Here is a 21,082-nt window from a genome sequence, read left to right as displayed (position 1 = left end):
ATTCAGATAGGGATAAGGTATCCACAGATACGAACATCCTTTCTGATCACCAAGTTTCATGTGTCAAGAGTATATATGCATGTGTCGACTTTAAAGCTGGTAAAATCTACATTGTGCTTGTGAGTTTCATATATAGTCATTTTACCAAGGTTCCCCACCAACATGCACATTGATGGAATTTTGAACATTCCCCATTAATTTTCTCCAGTCAGTTTTAACGGCGGCGTGTGATATCCACCTTCTGTTACCATGGTACTAGAAGTAAAACCTTTGCAAAAAAAAAAAGCCATTCATAGAGACAGCCATGTTCATTTTTAAAGGCATATTGAGATTGGCCTTGAAAATACTTGCTGGTAGTCCAGTTGTCCCATTCATTTACTTATTCCAAATGTGAAGAAGTTTAAACAAACACACATATTATTTCAGCTACTTTGTGTCAAAATAGGTCAAACATGTACAATTTATGTGTGCACATGTCCATAATGCTGGTGTTCATCAAAGTCAGGGGGTCTCTACTCTCCTACATATTTCACTGTGGTTTTGGGTGTGTTTTCTACCTCTTTGGTCTGAATGTGGTCTGGTTTGTTTTTTGGGTTTTTTGGGGTTTTTTTTGAGCTGAACTTCATTTATAAAACAGGGTCCACTCTACATTATTTTCGATTTTTCTTGTCTAAAATGTGGTCCATTGTCTACCAAATCATAACTGCTATTAATTGCCCCCCCCCAAAAAAAAAAAAAAAAATCATCCTATTACATTGTAATTTCTACGCCTTTACTATTTTAGTTTTGATACACTCGTACGTTTGCTGAGGGTGGTAAATAGGTAAAAAATCTACCTGATTCCCATGTCATTTTACCAGGGTTCCCATATAAAATTACTATAGACTCTATGGGTATAAAACACTGGCTATTTTACTTCCTTCTTCCTTTCTGTTACCGGTGTTCCCCAACTTTAGCAAAAAAACGACTGTAGACACAATTTTACAGCACACATTAAATTTTGTACTTCACAACCGCCTTAGAAAGACTTGGGTCATGACCTTATAATCTGTTTGTTTGTCTCAAATACCTCTTGACAGCATAATCTCTTCTGAGGAATTCAGTGACTAAGTCTACATTGTACATAGGATTAATCATCAATTGTTCTGGAACAATTTTTTCTATACACGTAGCTCTGCGCCAGACAACTGTTTTTACTCCTAATCCAGACTGAGCCTCCGTCCCAAACTGCATTTAATCTCTTTTTTAGGTTAGACATTAAACTCTATTAAAACCATATAGAAATTTGACAATTCTATTTGAGTACATAAGTGTAATAAAATAAAATATATTAAAGAACACTTCAATGAAATAGGCCAATGTTATAAGTATATAAGTAAAATAATGTTTTTCATGAAATATTTTTTAAGAGTTTAGGTACATACAGAGAACACACGTGTAAAATACATTTATTTGAAAGCTAGGGCCAAATACATAAAGTAAAACTTTTTGTGTTTCTCAATCTTCATAACGTATTTAGAGAAGTCTGAGATTGTGGAGTTGCCTCAGGACATTTTAAAGATGTGCATTTCTCCATTTAATGGTAATTAAACTTGTTTAAGTTGTCAATTACTTCTCCATTAGGTGGTGATTAAATTTAAAGAGAAACTTTCCACAACATTCAACATTTAGTGTTGTCAACCTGCTCTCTTTTTAAGTTGTTTTTTCTTTACATGTCAATAAATCAAACAACAAAACTGCTTTGACATTAACGAGTTTAATAATTGTATAGTTGATTTACTTTTTATGATGTTCTACAATGAAATGTGTGTTTAGACTTCATATGTACATGTATATTTAGCGATAAACCTTTTCCTTGGGATGAAAATTCATTCAGGGTTTGACCATTGGTAACATAGACATACATCATATACTGTATATATACGCACAATTAGTGCAAGCATACTAACTGTGTTACTTTTAACAAAGATAGATTGTATTTAATGTGTCTTGACCAATCAGATCTCTAGATATGCACTTTCAATATACTAGTGGATAATAATATTGGTTGCCTCTCCAACACAGTTCAACAGTTTGTTACTTGTACAGTACTACTGCTGGTAATTCTGACATGACGAGTCCAGCATTTCAAAGTACTTTATTGTCAGTTAAGTAATGTATGTATATTCAGTTGTTAGATGTTCTAAGTAAAATCAATGCTATTGATGAAACAAGTAGTGATAAAAAGGGCAGTGACCTCGGGGATTGAAACATTTTGTATGGGTGTAATTAGGAGGCTTTCAGTCTAACAAATGCATGCTTTAGACTTTGTAAACTTCTGAAAACTCAACCATGTTCTATTTTTTTCACCTTATACATGTGGTTCAATGAACTTGATTTTCCATTTCACTGCACTTTTCCTTCTTTTCATAGCGGACTGCTCATCAACCATAGACCCTCCTGAGTCCGCAACTCACTCAGCTGAAAATTCCCCTAAGAAAAGCCTGTGTTTTATGTGTCGATTTAGGATCAGTTTTGACATATTTTTCTGTGACTTATAAATTATGCAGTGTATATATAACCAGTGTCATCCATCACGTCACACTTGTCAACTGAACACAATGATCATGCAGTCATTAGAACCATGAACTACATACATCTTCAGTCATCTGTTTATTTTGTCAGCAACTAACATCCATCCAGGCATATACATTATATATAACAAGAAAATTAATAACGCAGTAATTTCCTTTATTTCATCCTTGATATAGCCACATCCTTTGCTGTAGAGCTAGAGATTCATACAGCAGAACTGAATTTGAAAATGAAAAAAAAAAAAAATTTTAATAAAAACACTTTGCACACCAACACTAAACAAACCAGACTCAAACAAAAAAATGAACAAAATGTATATTTGTACAAGAAGTATGAGTAGAACAAAATTATTTTGATATTAATTAGAATTTTCTTATATTTATCCGGAAGGTTTCAAAGAAAGTCATCCTTTGATATTACAGACTTTTTTATTACACTCGACACAGATATCACTACAACTTATTTTGGTAGCATACAAAATGAAAGTCTCCATGCACAAAATGTACTATTTTGTAAGTACAATTCTCATATTTAAATATATTTTCTTTTCACTAAATAGTAAATTGTTGCTTAGGGAAATTTCAATCTAAAACTATTCCGATATAACGAAAAATCTAACCGTAATAAGTGCAATGCTTCGTTTTTTAACAGTTTGGGGTTTACTTTCATTTCGTGACTTCTTGTTCCTCGTAAAGCATAGAAGAAGGAAAGCACTGACGTAAATACACCTAAAGATTCACAGCTTAACATTTATATATATAAAACTTCTCCCTCGACCTGGTGAACTACAGGTAATAACTTGCCCTGAAAACATACTGTAAAAAAAAACATTTTCAGAACAAAAGTCAAAAGAAAATACTTGCTGCCTCACCCGCGTCCTCAGGATATATATACTAGAACGTAATCATATGTTTTGTTAGAGAATTCAAAAGATGAAAGGCATAGTTTAGTAAGTAGTATGCAAACATGCGAAAGGTTAAGGGTATTAATATAGGTGTATACCACTTGAGAGCCTTGTGTGATGTGACCTGTGGAAATAGGGGACATGAGGTGCACAATTTAAAGGTTATCACCATGGCAGCAGACAATCATGTCATTATGACATTGTAAGTATCAGAAGTAGGGGTATTTCCCTTTACAAAAGTTCTATACACAGCTGGATATCGATATTTACAAAAATGGAATTATAGTCAGCCGAAGGGGACTACTACAATTGGTTCTGTCCACCCATCCATCCATGTGTCCGTAATATGTCATTTCTCAGACATGCAATATCTGATTTCATTCCAACCTGGCACAAAGGTGAAATATCATATGGGACATATGGATGTCACTTTGTTTTTTGATGTATGGATATTTGTCCGAATGGTGGCCATATTTGTAGCTTAAAGTCAATATTTACTTCATAGCTCAAGAATTGCAATACATAGAGACTCCATTCAAGTGTCTAAAGTTTAAACTTTCTATTGAGACATTAGCCTTTGGCCTTGACCTGGATCTTCAGGTTCAATCTCCAAAATTCAGCATGTTCCTACATTATCATAGACACTTTGTAGTATTTATTTGTTGCCACCAATTTTTTTCAAATCATGTCTCCATTCAATCGCGTAGAAGTAATGTATTTGAGGGGTGAAGGGGGAACGTTTCTTCTATGAAGCCTTGTTTGCAATTGTCTCATATGACTGCAGACATGTTAACTACATTGTAAGTGCTGCGTGGTCAGTTATGTTGTTAAGGGGAGACCTGTTTCTGATAAGTTATGACACTGAGGAATTGTTCCAATCATACATGTACATGATGTACATGTGTATTGACTAAAAATGACAAAATGGCAGTATTATGGTACCATTAAAATAGCTGTAATTTTTCTGGTTTTTTTTATCATTTTCAGCATTACAAATTTCTCAAAATCATTACAGGTTTTCCAATGTTGGTTTGTATCAACCATTGTAATTAGCTTGATTGATCACTATGGAGATCTGACAGTACATGTACATGTATGATGTACCAAATGTAAAACTTCCTTGATATTGTAGCTTCACTAGCTGTAACTGAGGTGTTATGTTTTTTTTCAATCAGACAACCAACAATATGTAGTCACTGAAAATTGTTAAAATACCAATAACCAGAAACTGTACATTTTATAAAAATTAGAGGTCTATTTTATCTATGAGTATTACTAAATGTACATTTGTATATATTGAAACTGTGATTCATTGAGGTGCTGATTTTTGGGTGTGGACCCCAAAATTGATTTGAATGCCAGTGGATATATTTTGTAGTATCATACTGTGTGTATAGATTACACAAATAATTGTGACTAGACTGTGCAGGGTTTATGATATCATGAATACATGTAAGTCATTATACAGTTTTACCAAGAAAAAAAAATTGTTTCAAAAAAATGTCTCAGTTTTATGTGTAGCCAGTACAGTTTTAACAGTTGCATATGTACATGTACAGTGATTCAGGTACAAACTTGTCAACTAATAATAGATCGCTATTTGAATGGCTGTTTGCCAAGCTATTTAGTCGGGATTTAGTGAAATGATATAATGCAGACTGCTATTAAAAAAATTGTGGAGTGTGGGCAGGGTGTTAGTTATTACCCAGGTTTGAAAACAAGGAAATATCTATTGAATTTTGCTGTCAATGAACAATACTAAATGTTCGTTTAAAAGCTGGTTAAATAATGCACGTAAAGAATATCACCAGGAGTCAAATTGGACTGAACAGTGAGGCCATCTGTCGGTTATAAGTATTTGCACTGTGAAAAACACACTTATTTCAAAATTCACATTATATTTTGTACCAGCTGACATTGTTGTATTGCAATATTTTATTTCAAGAAACTATTGCTGTTATTTGACATTTACAATGTAACTACAAGTTGAATAAATTCTTTTAAAATACCAACTTCCAATGATAATTATTTCTAAATTCAGAAAAATATGAAGAAATGTATATATTAGGCAAAATTAAAAAAAAAAAAAAAAAAAAACATGTTTGTTTCCAAAACACGACTTCAGAAAATAGGGTGGGTAGGTCAGAATTTCATTTTATTTTACCTTAAATTTTTAACAGTTACTGCAAGCCCAAGATAAGATACTTGTTGGTCACAATACTTCCATGAGAGTTTGATGAGTTGTAAAAGATGTAAATGACGACAATTATAAGTTAAGTAGACGAACATGTTGTGCAGACTGTCACTCTGTACTGTTATAGAGTCTAAAAAGACCTGGTTTCTCTCTGGAATATGATTTTATTAAAAGGGACCTCAGATGAGGCAAAAGCATGAAGGTTTTCAAGGAAATACTGGTGAAGTAAATTGTTACCATTTTAGTTTTCTATATGCAAAAAATGTTTAGGGTTGGCGGACTTAAACTTGGGTGGGTCAGGTTATCAGAAACACATAATTTTTTTAATCTGGCCTTATTTTGTCCCCAAATTAAAATACAAATACACTGGCATTGTTGATAAATATTTGCTTTTTTTAGCTATTTTGGTCAATATTTGCCCTTTGAAAAACACACCAAACCATGACATGAAGCAGTAGTTCTGATTATTTGATGTTATTAACCTCTAGTGATTGTTGATGGTATTCTGTACACTGGCTTGGTGTCAGTGTGTATTTAAACAGTCATGAAACAGGTACAAATGTAAATGCCATTTATTTATTTTTTAGTTATTTTTAAAGCTATGTATTTGATTATTTATTCATTCATTTACTTATTTGTCAACAAATTATGAATTTGTTGAATGCTGATAAAAGATTGACCAATATATACAAATACAACATAAATAGGTAGAGAATAGGTAGGTAGGTAGGTGGGTGGGCCGGTGGGCGGGTGGGTGGATGAGTAGGTAGGTAAGTAGATGGATAGATTTAATGAATAGATAGGTACATACATACATACATACATACATACATACATACATACATACATACATACATTGTACATACATACATACATACATACATACATACATACATACATACATACATACATGTAGATAGATAGATAGATAGATAGATAGATAGATAGATAGATAGATAGATAGATAGATAGATAGATAGATAGATAGATACATGTAGATAGATGAATAGATAGATGATAGATACATTTTGTAGGTAGATTGATTGAAAGATTGTGTGATTAATAGATAGACAGGTAGATAGATAGACAGACAGACAGACATAGCTAAAATCATGAAAAATAAAAATACTTTCATTATTTTGTCTATTCTTCATCTTTTCTAATATTTTTTTATTTTTTTTGTTACAGGTGCAGCTCTTCTTACGTGAGGGACAGTAGGCTAGATTTGGAAGACCCCTTGCAATAAAAAAACTCCTCTGTAGTCTAGCAGGCCAATCCATCCAGAACTACATGACCATTCAGTGAAACAAAACTGCCTCAGTGTTTGCCTAATAAGTGATAACATCACATTAACAATTGTCAAATATCTGTCAAGAACTTTTGATTTTGTATTTGAAAAAATTACATTTAAAATTTTCACCCAAAAGTTATTCATTTTTGTTGTGAAAACAACCTGTATCTACCTGCATGTTAATTTTTTGCCAATATCTTCATTATTTACACTCTTGACATCATATTCATAGCATTTTTGAAAGTATTTGCTACTCAAGTTATTACTTACTAAATTGTATACAAGATAATGTTTCCATCGAAATCACTTGACTAATATTTCAAAAATAATTTTTAAAAAATTGTAGTACCATTTTGCAATAATATATTAATATTTCATCAAATTTGTTGATTACTGTTTACCTTTTATTTTGTGTGCGATACTGACATGAAAGTTGTTTTTTCCTAAATATGGATTTCAATTTTCATACAATGATATTTTGAGTGTTGGTTTAGTTTTATCTTAATTTTTTATTCATATGACATGTTTTTGTCATTGCCTTTGAGATTTTCTAATTGATGTCATAAAAATCTGTTGAATCTGTGGTCATTTTAAGTCCGTCGTCAAACAAAAAAGGGTGCATTTAGGAAACAATTGATAGGCAAACATATGGGGGCTTTGCTGGTGTGTTGATATGTTGGATTTGTAGGCGGAGCTATTGATGGATATGACAGACTCGTAGGTGGAGCTATTTATGGATGTAACATGTGAAGGCAGCACTGTTCAGTTTACCCTCAGTGAATGGAAAGGCAGTTAACTCGACCACTGTGAAATACTTCATGATTGTTAACTGTCGTACATGTACATTGTAGATGTTATCGGATTACCACGTCAGACAAAACTCACTATGTTTGTGTCAAAAAGACTTCTAGTCTTTGGCCTGTTAACATGCCTCATTCTGACATTGATACCGTTCTTCTTTAAGTTTTCTGTGTACACTCTCATGCCACAAGTCCATTTAAAGCAACAATACGGAGACGTCAGTGACCAAATAAGGAGTTCCACACAGACTTGGACTAAAGTTGGGTGCAACAAATCTGCAGTGTGGACCCGAGGTCTATCAGAATGGTTTGATGACAGGTATGATGCAAGCATCTCTCCAGTGTGGACAAGGCAGAATAAAATACTGAAAACCGATGTTGAAAGATGGTGGCTGGTAAGTAGAAAGTCAATCTTCTCATCAAGTGAACTCAGTAAACCCTCCCCCTAGGCATGCGTTGCAGAGAAAGAGAGTATATACCATGAATTTGCATATTAAAGTATACAATACGTGGAAATTCTCATTGATGATTAACTTTCATTTTTCTGCTGGAGAAAAAAAACAACATGAAAATAGTCTTCTTGTACATACAAGCAGTAAATAAGGCTCAGCATGTCATAAAGATAAGTCTTGAGAATAAACAGTAAAACAGCAAAATTTTGTGGTCATAAAAGATCTACCTTTAAAAATTTTTAATTTACAGTCAGTCTAAAATTGACCCTTCACTCATGGTTAATTGTACATGTATGTTGAAAAAATTATAAATGTAGTCTAATGGTTGTTACAGCTGCATAACTAAATATCACACAGTATCAGTCAATTCCATGCATATTGTCAACGCATGATGGATAGAGTTTAATAACTAACAGATAATTTATACATTGTAAAGTGTACTTCACATCTGTAGGTAGTCTCCCTATTGTGACAAATTAGATAAGAAAAATTATGTAAAGTTAGAATTGTCATCGTTCACATAAATGTATCAATACCAATTATACACATCTGTTCAACACATTAATAAGAACTTTGTTTAATTTGCATAATTCCAAGGTATTTGCAATTAGTGGTCACACATGCTATTGCAGATCCCCTGATTCAGAAATATTTAGTATTAAAGTGACTTGAATTACAATGGTTAGAGAAGTTACATGTAGATGCAAGCTTTAAGCTGTAACAAACAATATCGATTCACTTGCAATATTTTCTTCTATTCAGAATTGACCTTTGCGCATAAGATTAATCTTAATAAACGAATATCAATTCAACATGTGTCAGTTTCTAATTTTACTAGTCTACATGTAGTTCCTATACGATGTGAGTTTTGATTACATCCACTCTCTCGTTTAGTCAAAGTCGTTACTCTAGCACAGAAATCTGTGCTACCCCCGACAGCATTCATATAAACATGATGAAGTTACAGTGTATCACATCCCCTCGTGATTTTAGTTTCAGACTGGAGGTGCTTAATTCCTGTGATAGTCAAAACAGCTGCACTAATTGCATATTATTATTAACCCTTTCATGACTAGAGACAAATTTTAAGGAATATGGGGACCCAATTTATATGAATATTTTCATAATTACAATAATATTACTTTATTAGGAAGTAACATTTCTTTAATTCCAGTCTAAAATGAAGTTGATATATGCCAAAAACTTGCATAAAACAAGAATTTTGTTCAAATAATTTTGGCCGAAATGTTTTCAGTATTGAAGGAGTTAATGAGCAATTATCTGAAGAAAGTAACAAATTACAACTGCCTGTCAATTTTTGATGGATAATTACCAATGACATGCACCGTTTATCCTTACATGTAGCCAAGCATGGGTTTAGTATGATTAACGGTAAACATTTTGACGTTGACTTTACATGAGAGTGGATGTAATCCGAATAGTAACTCGTATTGTATAGGAACTAGACTAAATTTTCTTCTGTTTCTTGGCGGAAACAGTCCATGATCAAAGGAAGAAACTTTTGATCCCCAGAGTGAAGTAAACTTAAGTGATAAACATTGCTTGTGAACATGTTGGAATGATGCTCTAGTGTAAATTACGACAGAAATTGGAATGTTGTCGGGGTTAATGACACGTTAAACCACAATACAGAGATTGCGAGGGCTAACCATGTTGCAAATAACTTCATTATTCAACCAATCAAATCATGTGCATCATGTTTAATATGCTTGTTGTTAAACCAGCTTTCTTAAAAACTTATTACGTAAATGTACATGTATAGAAGTTAGCTATACATGTATAGAATTAAGCTGTACTACAGGTGATGTCATAAATGAACCCATAAAAATACAATTTAGTCAATGCAAATATTAACACAACCAACCAGGTAAACATTACACAGTAACAGCTGTCCTTACTTACTTGTGAATATATAGAATTTTGATAATAGCATAATTCTGTGAATATTCCCCACCCTCAGTTGGAATAATACAAAAAGTACTATATATGTTTTTGAGAAGATTTTGGAACCTATGAAGTCATGATACCCCCAATTTGAGCGAGGGCGCTGTCTTCTCAATTTCTTGTTTGCAGTCTGCAATGGCCTATTGTACAAGCGTAGCAAGTAAAAGTGAAGCAGAAAACTCTGCAAGCATGAGCGCAAAGTTTTGGAGTATACCCGCTTGCTTTCATGAATCATGGGGGTTCTGTTATGTATATGCTACTGTACAATGTCACAAGGTGAATGGTGGGCTGTGTTATCGTTACATGTATGTAATATAGTAATGTTTTATTCAAAACAAGAAATTGAGAAGACAGCACCCTCGCTCAGCTTGTAGTGTACAAACAAATACCCCCCTAGGGAGAAAGAGGATTACTTATTAATTTCCATAATAATCATACATGCGACCACACAACTTTGTGAGTCAGGAGCAATCACTTGCTCATTTGCATATAATTTGCATATAGGTATGCAATAATGTTTTCTGTATTGCACCACAGTGCAACTCTCACTTAAGTAGCAAGTAATCACAATCTCGTATTTACAAGTAGCCAATCTGAATCCGTCTTACAATATAACGCTCAACGTTCAACATTCTGAAAGAAAGAGCACCACCAAACAGTAATGATAACATCGTTGTATGCACTCTGTGCTCGTGCTCTTTTCGTAACAGAGCACTCTGAAGTACTGTACCCGTATGTTTTCGGCATATTACACGTTTTCATTGGTTGAGTGAATTCACTCAGCGCTCTCATGTGGCTTGGGAAAACCTATGGTATTGTTTCAGATATATGTAACAAGCGCTCACAAAAGAATAAACGACAGTAAACGTAGCAGCCAAAGAAATCGCGACGTGCCCACTACATCGGATCTTAAGCAGAGTGCAAGTGATGACTGCTACGTATTATGCAATAATGTACATTTATCAAATTTGGTTTCAGAGAATACAACATAGTAATGATCCTGAGAAGTTGCAGGCAAGATTGGATACCCTATTTCAAATCATTCCCGATGACAATCCATACAGTGTCGGCGATCCAAACAGGTGTTTACGTTGTGCTGTAGTAGGAAACTCTGGAAACTTGAGGCAAAGTGCATATGGAAAATTTATTGATGAGCACGAATATGTAATGAGGTAGGTACATGTATAACACAATCTGATCAAAATGTAATGTTTGCGTTAGCCACTTTACATGTGATCTGTGTTTTTTGCTTCTCTGACTCACAAACCAATTGTATTGATAGCAATGGCAAGTGATTAGTCTTTTTTAAAATGTATTCTGATTGGTTGAAAACATGCACTCAAACTGATTGGTTGCAATGAGGAGTGATAACATATATCAGTCTTATTCATATTCAAATGTGTAGTCAATATGTAAATTCGCCCTCACTGAGATGAGCACAAGAACAACATAGTTTTACATATTGTGAATATTATGTAAATATCTACAGACGGACATGCTGATTACTGCCGGGGGGATGGGGGGGGTGTTAAATTAATTATTTGCCATAAAGTGGCCATATGAATGAGGATTTGGAATTTATTTTAGATTTTTAATTTATAGAACAATGTTTTCATGCTTCCTACTTGAAAAATCAATATTAAACAGCATAGACAAAGTCTTTGTAAGTTAATGAATTGCAAATGATTAATAAATGCATAAAATGTCAATAACAAACTTTTTACACATATATTAGCTTTCATCAATGTATTGAGTTACAAACACAAACTTTGTTTTTTCAAGTTGGAAGCGATGATATTGATAACTTTCTTCTATAAATAAAAAAATCCAAAATAAATTCCAAATTCTCATCCATATGGCTACTTCAACTAGCATGCCAAGCTATTTCTGAGACCGCAAAGCAGAAACACAGATAACTATGTAAACGGGTTAATCTCACGTTGGAATATGGGTAGATTATTTTTATGTATTTTTACTTCTTTTGTATATTGTTGTTTGTTTTTTTCTTTGAGTTGACCGCCTCTCCCTATAATCTGATGAAAAAATTTCATTTACATGTATTCACCATATTTCCTTCATATACCGTCGTTTGTTTTTTATTTTCTAGTTTAAAACGAGAGTTGATCGCTTCTTCACATCTCACCTCGCATCCTTAACATGACAGACTGATTACGTTAATCTGACATTAGTATGCAAATCTCACAGTTTTTATTAATCAATCAGGACTAACATTATATCACCAGCTTCCCTGCTTCACACTCTTAATAAGAATAAAAACATAAAATCAAAAGTGTCTTTCTTCATTGTCGTGGCCTCAAGATTTGAATTGAGATGTTAGGTCAGACGTAGGAAAATCAAGGTGAGCACCAAATGAAAATATAGAATGAAGGAAAGGAAATCTAGCCGGATTTTAACCAGATTGGTATAGACAGATACAATGTATGAAAGAAATAATTGTTGGGTGTTTTTACTGCAGTGCAGGGACTGTTATTGTCAAGCGGTCAACCTCAGTCTGTCTCTCGTGACCATCTGTTCAGTATTGACACTTTTATAGTGTCTGATAGAATAGAGGGTATTAGTTCAATCCATGTAAAGTGTACTCTAGAGCCTCATAGTAGTACCTTATAATTCTGTGTTACCATGCAAGCATGTGAAATAGAAAACAAAATTATTTCAGTACATGTACTTTATGGTTTGATCTGCTACAGTCAGCTGTTTTTGTTGCAACTGTTCAAATAAAACCTTTTAAGTTTTAATGCAAACAGCGTAGGAGTGATAACTTCCCTTTCAAGATATATTCATAAAAATTTCAGTTTTAGTTAGTAATCCCAGGCATTTTTCTTTGTTCAGCCATGGAAAATACGAGTGAACTAAGGGGCCTTGTCACGACAAGTGGAAAGGAAAAATATTGGAGAATAATAAAATTACACCTCCACAAGCATAATTTATGAAAAATCAAGGAAAATGGTGATATTTAAATGTTTTGAGTCATATTTTTAGAACTATATACTGAACTATACATCGAACAACCTGGGTATAAATACCATATTTCTTGTTCAAAATCCTTTAACTTAACATGTTGCGGAAGGTGTAATGCATGTTATCTGATAAAAATTTCGATAAATTTATTTCATGTAGGAAATGACACTTTTCAACATATTGTGTTGAAAAAATTGTCCAGAGAATATGAAGTACAATGAACATACATTTTAAAAATAAACATGTACAGTGTTCTGCATGAGGTGTTTTTGAGGGGTGCACCTCCCCTCTGTTTGTGGGGGCCACCCCTTTATTTGTGTTGGCTGCCCCTCTGTTTTTACCATGTTGAATTAATCAATTCAGCTATTATTAAGGTATGAAATTTTTTAACTGAAATAATTTCTGATTTGCTAAATGGATCATTGCCAAAAATAGGAACTTAAGCCTTTTTTGGTGTTAAAAACATTTTTTTCATTGTCAAATGTTATGATCTAGAAATATGCTAATGATATGCAAATTAATATGTAAATGAGATTACCCCTTCATTTTACAAAATTGTGGAGAACCCTGATTTTTATTTTTGAATTGTCACAGATTATGATCAAATAAGGCAATCGGGGTGGGGGGGGTGGGGGGTGCTTGTCAACCTTCTCTTATGGCAAACGTTTACAGAGGCAAAAGTTTACATATGATCACACAGTGTCACATATGCTTAATAAAAGAATGTTCACAGTGCAATATTGACGCATTTATGATGTAAACCATGATGACAATTGTAGCAGTCACACCTCTACTGTCACATACGGTAGAAAACACATTGAATACTACCGGAAACCCAGCACTGTATCTCACATTAGAAGTAAATTTTTCTCAAAGTCTCAGTAGTAAATACAGCACCCATGAAGGCGTGAAAGTTTTCTCAATTTAATAAGAAGTACAAAACTGAAGTTCAGCAATTGCATAATTGATGCCTGCAGACTCCTTGCCGTTTTTTTAAGTTCGCTTGTGTGACATTGTGCGATCTTGCCTTAGATTTCCACACACAAAGGCAAATTAGGACTAAATATGTTTCATAGTTTTATTCTTTTTTCTTCAGAATCAATGTGGCAAGAACTGAAGGTTTTGAAAAGGATGTCGGAAGCCGAACAACTCACCGTTTTATGTATCCAGAAAGTTACATTGAAGTCAAAGGAGAAACTAGGTTTATCTTGACAGCCTTTAAATCTCTTGACATAGAGTGGCTGATCAGTGCTCTTACTATAGGCAATATTGAAAGGTAAACATTCTATAAATTTACATATTTTCTTTATCTCATATTTCAGGGCAGGCTGTTTTATTTCTGTGTTTTACCCCTAATTTTTAAAAAAATATAATGACCTCTATGGTTAGATCTAAAAAAAAATTACAATTTTACCAGTATGTGTAATTTGCAACACTTCAAGTCTGTATCAGGGCAAAAATTATTGTTTATCGCTAAAATTCAAGGCCTGTAATATGTCACATATTTCAGTCTGACCTGTAAGGCAACCTAACTGCGAAAAGTATGATCATTATGAATAGGCCTTTCCAAAAATTTGCCATGGTGGCTCTCTGCTTCCTGTCTGTGTGTACCTAGGGGGTATACATGGTATAGGTTACCCGGTTAATCATACAGCACTGCTACTTTCCTCGATGTCTGAACAATACAGAAAACATCCCTGATTTACACTTCTACAGAAAACCAAGGGACAAAGCTCTTAAAAAACAGTACACTGTGGTGATGATACCCCCAATTTGAGTGAGGGCGCTGTATTCTCAATTTCCTGTTTGCAGTGTGCAATCGCCTATTGAAGCATCACCAATATGCACACACTCATGTAGATTTTTTTTTTTTTTTTTTTTTTTTTTGGGGGGGGGGGGGGGGGGGTTTCTTCTGTGTTTTACTTGATTAGAAACCTAGCATTTAGGAATAGTTGCCCTTGAATTAGTAGTTTGCTGTCTTCTTTTGACATTGCTTGAAAACTCTGTCAAAACATTTCATTAATGTCAAATTTTTCTCAATAACTAAGAGGATGTAGAATTTTAAAAAACCCTTTAAACAGGGGGGGGGTTGTCAAATGATTGTTTTTGTTTATTATCTCTTTACTTTTTTTTCTAGAACTTATATAACGGTAAAAAAATTCATACACGCTAACTCTTCAAAGGTAAGTTATGTCATATCACATTTTTGCAATGTCCCTGACAATGTCATAAACCACAGGCATCTTGATGGTGGCATCCAAAACATACCCGCCAAGAGGCTTCAGCATAAACTTGTGCTTGTGAGAATGCGGTTTTGATACTGTAGTAAAAACCCAAGTTTTCAGCTTTATAGCATAAGACCTAAAGAAAACTGTTTCTTATTCTTCATTTTTGGGAGCAAAAGTACCTGCCAAATTTTTATGCGGGTGATTTGAAAGAAAAATGCTAGGACATATATATGGAATGTACGAGACTAAAGAACCTTTTTACATTGTGCATCAAAAATTTGTTTCCTTGCTCTGAAATCATGTATTACTGTAGTTTTAAATTGAAATTAAAAATCTAATACTAAATCAAAATCTAAATTAAAATCTAAATTAAAAAAAAAATCTAATACAAAATAATTTAGTTACTATGTTTTGGCTGAAACACTCCACCTGCTTCGGCTTGTATTGTATATGGTTCAATGAAGTAGAGGTGTCATGTGACCACGGGAACAACACCCACTTTTTAAAGTGGCCATATAGATGACTACTAGGTATTTAGTCTGAATTTTTAGCTCTTAAGACAGCTCTACTGTATTTACCTTCTTGAAAAATATTGTGAAATGGCATTGACCAAGTGCTTGTTTGTAGCTCTAATAAAAAATACATTACAAAAAGATTTAAAAGATTGTAATGGTAAATACAACAACAAACGTCTTACACATTTGTTGATATTTTACAAATTATTGCATCACAAACGTTAAACAAGGACTCTGCATATGTTGTATCACAAGTACATAAACACAGTAGAGTTGGTTTATAAATTAAAAGTTCAAGATAGGTATTCATTTGTCATCCATATGGTCACTTTAACAAGGATGAGGAAATGGAAAATACAGATTATTGTACACCCTCCTATCAATGGAAGAAGACTTAGAGATTCAACCACAATATATTATTTATGGAAATACTATAAGAGACTTAATGAGTAAGAATGAAGACAAATGATAATTTGTTCTTGTCTTTTTTTTTTTATCCTGTCCAGATCCAGGTGTACAACCCTGCATTGATGAACCACATTCATAACTTCTGGACAGAACTACATGGTAGATATCCATCAACTGGTATGTTGGTACTCATGTTTGCCATGAATATTTGTGACCAGGTGAGTTTAAATCTAGAACATTACAAATCTAATACAGCCGTAGCAAGCTAGCTAAGCATGGTGTTAGGTTTGTAGACATACATGTAGACAAATTTTATGCGTACAAAAACAAAGAAACCACAATTCCTTCAATGTTTATTGTTGATTATTTAGTACATCCTGTTGAGTTATGTTTTTAGTGTGAATAATCACTATACGAAAAGTCATATTTGACCATTATCTTTCCACCGGGGTAAATCTTGGGCAGAGGATGTGTAAATGTGGGTAGTATGAGACGAAGTACCACCTTTGACTTAATTTACCCCCGGTGATCTCTCACCTGGGGGTTGTAGACAGTCAAAAGTGGTACTTCGTCTCGTACTACCCCTGGACAGAGATGGTGGTTAGGTGCGTCTCACCTAGGGTAAAGGTTGGGTAAAGGTGGGTAAATTTGACTTTTCGTATAGTGAATCATACAGCACAGGCAATTAAACTGAGATAATTGTTGTTCATAACCAGCAGTATTTTAATGTTAATGGCACCATCATTTCAGTGGATGTAATAGTTGAAACCATGAACTGTTACTTGGCAAATACATTCCTTGAGGACTAAATGTCACAGCTAAGTTAGTAATCTCCCAGTAATTATCTAAGGCTGAATATTGCTACCTGATTAAATGCTGTCTGGTTGACATTGATGGCATACCCCAGTACGTACATGTACAGATAAAAAAAGTCATAATTAGGGTGTTTTCCACAGTCAACAGTAATCATTAATATGAAGGCAGTTTCTTTGTTCATATAGACATAAAAGGTGCCTACATTTACAGAGCAAATACCACATTCAGTTTGCCATTGCTGTAGGTACACTGTAGATACTACTGTCAATAGGCAATTCACCACATGTTTAGATTGGTTGTCACATTGTGACTGGAAAATTTAAAGTATACTTTATCTTTCATTAAAAGTAAGTATTTGCCTGACCAATGAATTGTACAGGTAAACTGATCTTTTTCACTGATTTTGGAAGGGATGTATATAAACTGTAGGCAACTATAGTTAATGAAGCTATTTACTATATATAATGCTTTACAGTCTATAGTGACTGTAGTTTGCTATTAACTGTTTGCACCAAGGATTGTATTTAAAACTAGAGGAAAAAACAGCACAAAAAGTAAAAATAAATTCCAAATCAAAATAGAAATTAAGATAATATTATATAATATTGAAACTGTAATATGTAATATACATGGTGCATGTATGTATGTACATGTATGTATGTATGTATGTATGTATGTATGTATGCATGTGTATATGTGTGTATGTATGTATGATGTATGTATGTATGTATGTACGTATGTATGTATGTATGTATGTACATGTATGTGTGTATGTATGTTTACTTTTATTGATTTAATTTTCGTAGTTTTTGTAATGTTTCCTTTGTAAAATTATATTTCTATTCCACTCTCCCCAGCCTGTTCTACTTAGTCAGTCTAGAATACAGTAGGTAAGCTAGTTAGATCGTATACCAGTAAACGTGTCTATCTGTCTGTATGTATGTCTGTCAGCTAATACTTGCCACATGTTTCGCTTGCAACAGTGGTTAATAAAGGTATTTTCAAAATTACCATTATTTGCTATTTGAGAATAATTTACAATTGTCTATGATTTATGATATACGTGTATCATGGATATTAAATATTGACTCTTCCAAGAGGAGTTTGTCTGAGTGAGAATTTGAAAATGTCGTATATTGAAATGACTAGGTAATAATTAATTGATAACATTACCACTTTAAATACTCCTATCATCCATCATCCGGTTTAGCTTGTTTGGCCATAAAATAATAATAGTAGATAATATCATATTTCATTCTTTAACTAGTTTTAAAAGCAGTGATCTGTTACAGTTGCCATGGTAACAGTACAATTCATTTTCCTGGGGTTTGCATAATTAAGTAATTGCCTATCCCTCGGATGAAGTGGTGGAGTGCTCTCCATTTATAGACATTTTTTTATTGCATCTTATTTGTAAAAACTACAAAATTGCTCATAATTATGTCACAATGTAAATGCTGAAAGCTTTAGTATGCACATTAAGGTTTGACATTTGAATGGGCAGATCTACTGCTTTTTTACCTCCTGTTAGGGTATGTCTGTCTGTGTCGTCAGTTTCCCAACAAAGGCATGCTCATTTCAAGTGAAATGGGTATGAATATTATATGGAAATAATATGGCACTCAGATCTAATCTGGTTATTAGCACTCCTTGTCATGTGACATAAGATAAGAAGTGATATTGTTAGGTTCATTATTTCAGTGCCATTTCTTTGCTGCTTTTTTTTCCAGGTAAATGTGTTTGGTTATGGAGCCACCACTATGGGTAATTGGGACCACTACTACAACAAACCAGTGTCACCACAGGACGAACAGAAGAGTGCTTTCAGAATCAGCGGTGTCCATGATGGTGAATTTGAAGCAGGAGTTATCAAAAGACTTGAAGAAATTGGAAAAATTACAGTGTTTAGAGGATCAAGGGGATAACAAAGGAGCACATTTACTGGTATAATATAGTGCCTTAGACCAAATAAAAAGAGTTGTTTGTTTCTGGTTATCTGACCCCACCTAGTTTTTCATGCCGATCTTAAACTTTTTTTATGTATTCGAGAAAAAATAAATAAAATCGCGAAAATCATGAAGTCTCGCAAGAAATAGTGGGTGCGGAAACTGACATCAACTTAAAAAGACAATATAAAACTATTCTTCCAATCTGTAATGGCTGTACATCTGATAGGAAGAAATAAACAACACAGAGACCATTTGAAAAACAATGGAAAACCTGAACTAGACACTCACACATGAAAAAAAAAAAAAAATAAAGTAAAAAATCTACCTACCCACCTATTTTAAAATTGAATGTAATCGGAACCACACAATTTTCTTTTACACCTTGCAGTATCTCTACTGCCATCAAGTGTTAATAATGAACAAGTAGTAAAGGAAATTGTAAGTTGAATTAAAAAAAAAACCAGGAAAACCTTGCTACATTCCAGCGGCCTGATAGTTAAAAAGTTACATCTAAACTGTATTTAAAAGCAGTACTTAAAGTCCAGTCTGTGTCAGTGTTGAATATTTTTTTTTTCAAAACATAGATACGCAGCAGGGAAGAGAGCTATAGGAATAATCAGTGTGTATCTCTCTGTCTACTCCAATCAACAGCACATTTATTTAAGGTTGGCGAGTGTATTGTTGAAAGTAGAAGGCTTATTGAATCAAAATTTGATGCTAATTCACAGATTCGTTTTAAATGTAATCCATTGTAGCAGGTACAGACAGAATTGTGATGTGTAAAACACAGACATGCAGAAAGAAAACCTATCTTTGATAATATTCGATATTGGAAAAGTTTGAAAGATTCAATGTCATGAAACCATTGTTACTATTTCCTATTTTTTCATTTATTTTTCAACTTTTTTTGGACAGAGGACATTTTATCGTAATAAGGTTACATTTACTAACTAAGTTACTCTTGCCATAGACACTGCAATTTATATATTATGTATTTCATCCAAACCATTTTATACTATCCCTACAATGTGATTTCTCCTTCCTGCAAATACTGTGTCTTTATGTACCGGCACTTGTGCCTTAAGCTTCAAGCCCCCAAAATTTACTAATAAGCTAAGCTGGGTTTACCCACAGATTTTGTTCTTTGTGTGTATATTTATTTTTGTCTACCTAGTTGTATATTTTTCAACATATCTCAAACATATCGTTATTCCCAATCTATCCCAGTCTGTTAGTTTGTCTAGTGAAAACTTGGACTTTCACATAGTGGAGGGACACTCTCGTTGTCAGTATTTTATTTTCCTGCTATAACCTACCTTGAAGTCAATTCAAAAGAACTATCACAAGAGGGCAGCCCACTTGAGAAAAAGCTCAGGCCACATTAGTGGTCTGAGGATAAAGTGAGGGTTAAAATCACATGGCAGTACATCAAGCCGTCAACAAATTGTGGCTAAAACAACTTTCTGTGTTCGTTAAAGTTACGTAGTTGAAAAGCATGTTTAATATACTAAAATGTTATCGCTGGTTGAAAATGCAGCTAATATTTGTGGTGAAACACTTTGAAATTGTGATCTTTTTAAATGAGGATATAGTGCTCACCTTTTGAGGCCTTCACTTCTGGTCAAATAGCTGCTTCCAAAACAATGCAGTAATTATTAATTCATTGCTATATATGAACGAAATAATAAGTATATGGTATACATGACTAGAACGTCTTGAAAATTATATTTGAGGATAAAGTTTAGTATACATATATTCTCCTTAGAAATGTCATTGCTGCATAGGAAAGAAATGTGGTACAAGTGTCCAGCTCCACTTGAAAAGTATTATTGTTGATGATAGCATTTAGTATGCATATATTTGCTAGCATAGGAAAGAAATGTGGTACAAGTGTCCAGCACCACTTGAAAAATATATTTGATGATAACATTTAGTATGCATATATTTGCTAGCATAGGCGAGAAATGTGGTACAAGCGTCCAGCACCACTTGAAAAATATAGTTGAC

General features: G+C 33.6%; 1 protein-coding gene across 1 annotated transcript; it reads left to right on the top strand.

The window, feature by feature from the left end:
- The first annotated feature begins 7,837 nt into the window (after positions 1–7,837).
- Positions 7,838–19,544, top strand: LOC144437834 (CMP-N-acetylneuraminate-beta-galactosamide-alpha-2,3-sialyltransferase 2-like). The gene is made up of 6 exons (XM_078126862.1): positions 7,838–8,158; positions 11,159–11,352; positions 14,256–14,435; positions 15,297–15,342; positions 16,409–16,528; positions 18,857–19,544. Exons 1-6 carry the CDS (start codon positions 7,850–7,852, stop codon positions 19,049–19,051), a joined length of 1,044 nt encoding a protein of 347 aa, XP_077982988.1. The 5' UTR covers positions 7,838–7,849; the 3' UTR covers positions 19,052–19,544.
- Positions 19,545–21,082: the final 1,538 nt, after the last annotated feature.

The sequence above is a fragment of the Glandiceps talaboti genome, chromosome 7, assembly GCF_964340395.1.
Source record: "Glandiceps talaboti chromosome 7, keGlaTala1.1, whole genome shotgun sequence".
Classification (NCBI taxonomy): Eukaryota; Metazoa; Hemichordata; class Enteropneusta; family Spengelidae; genus Glandiceps; species Glandiceps talaboti.
The sequence above is the reverse complement of the archived record's forward strand: the minus strand, read 5'-3'. Positions and strand labels throughout refer to the sequence as shown.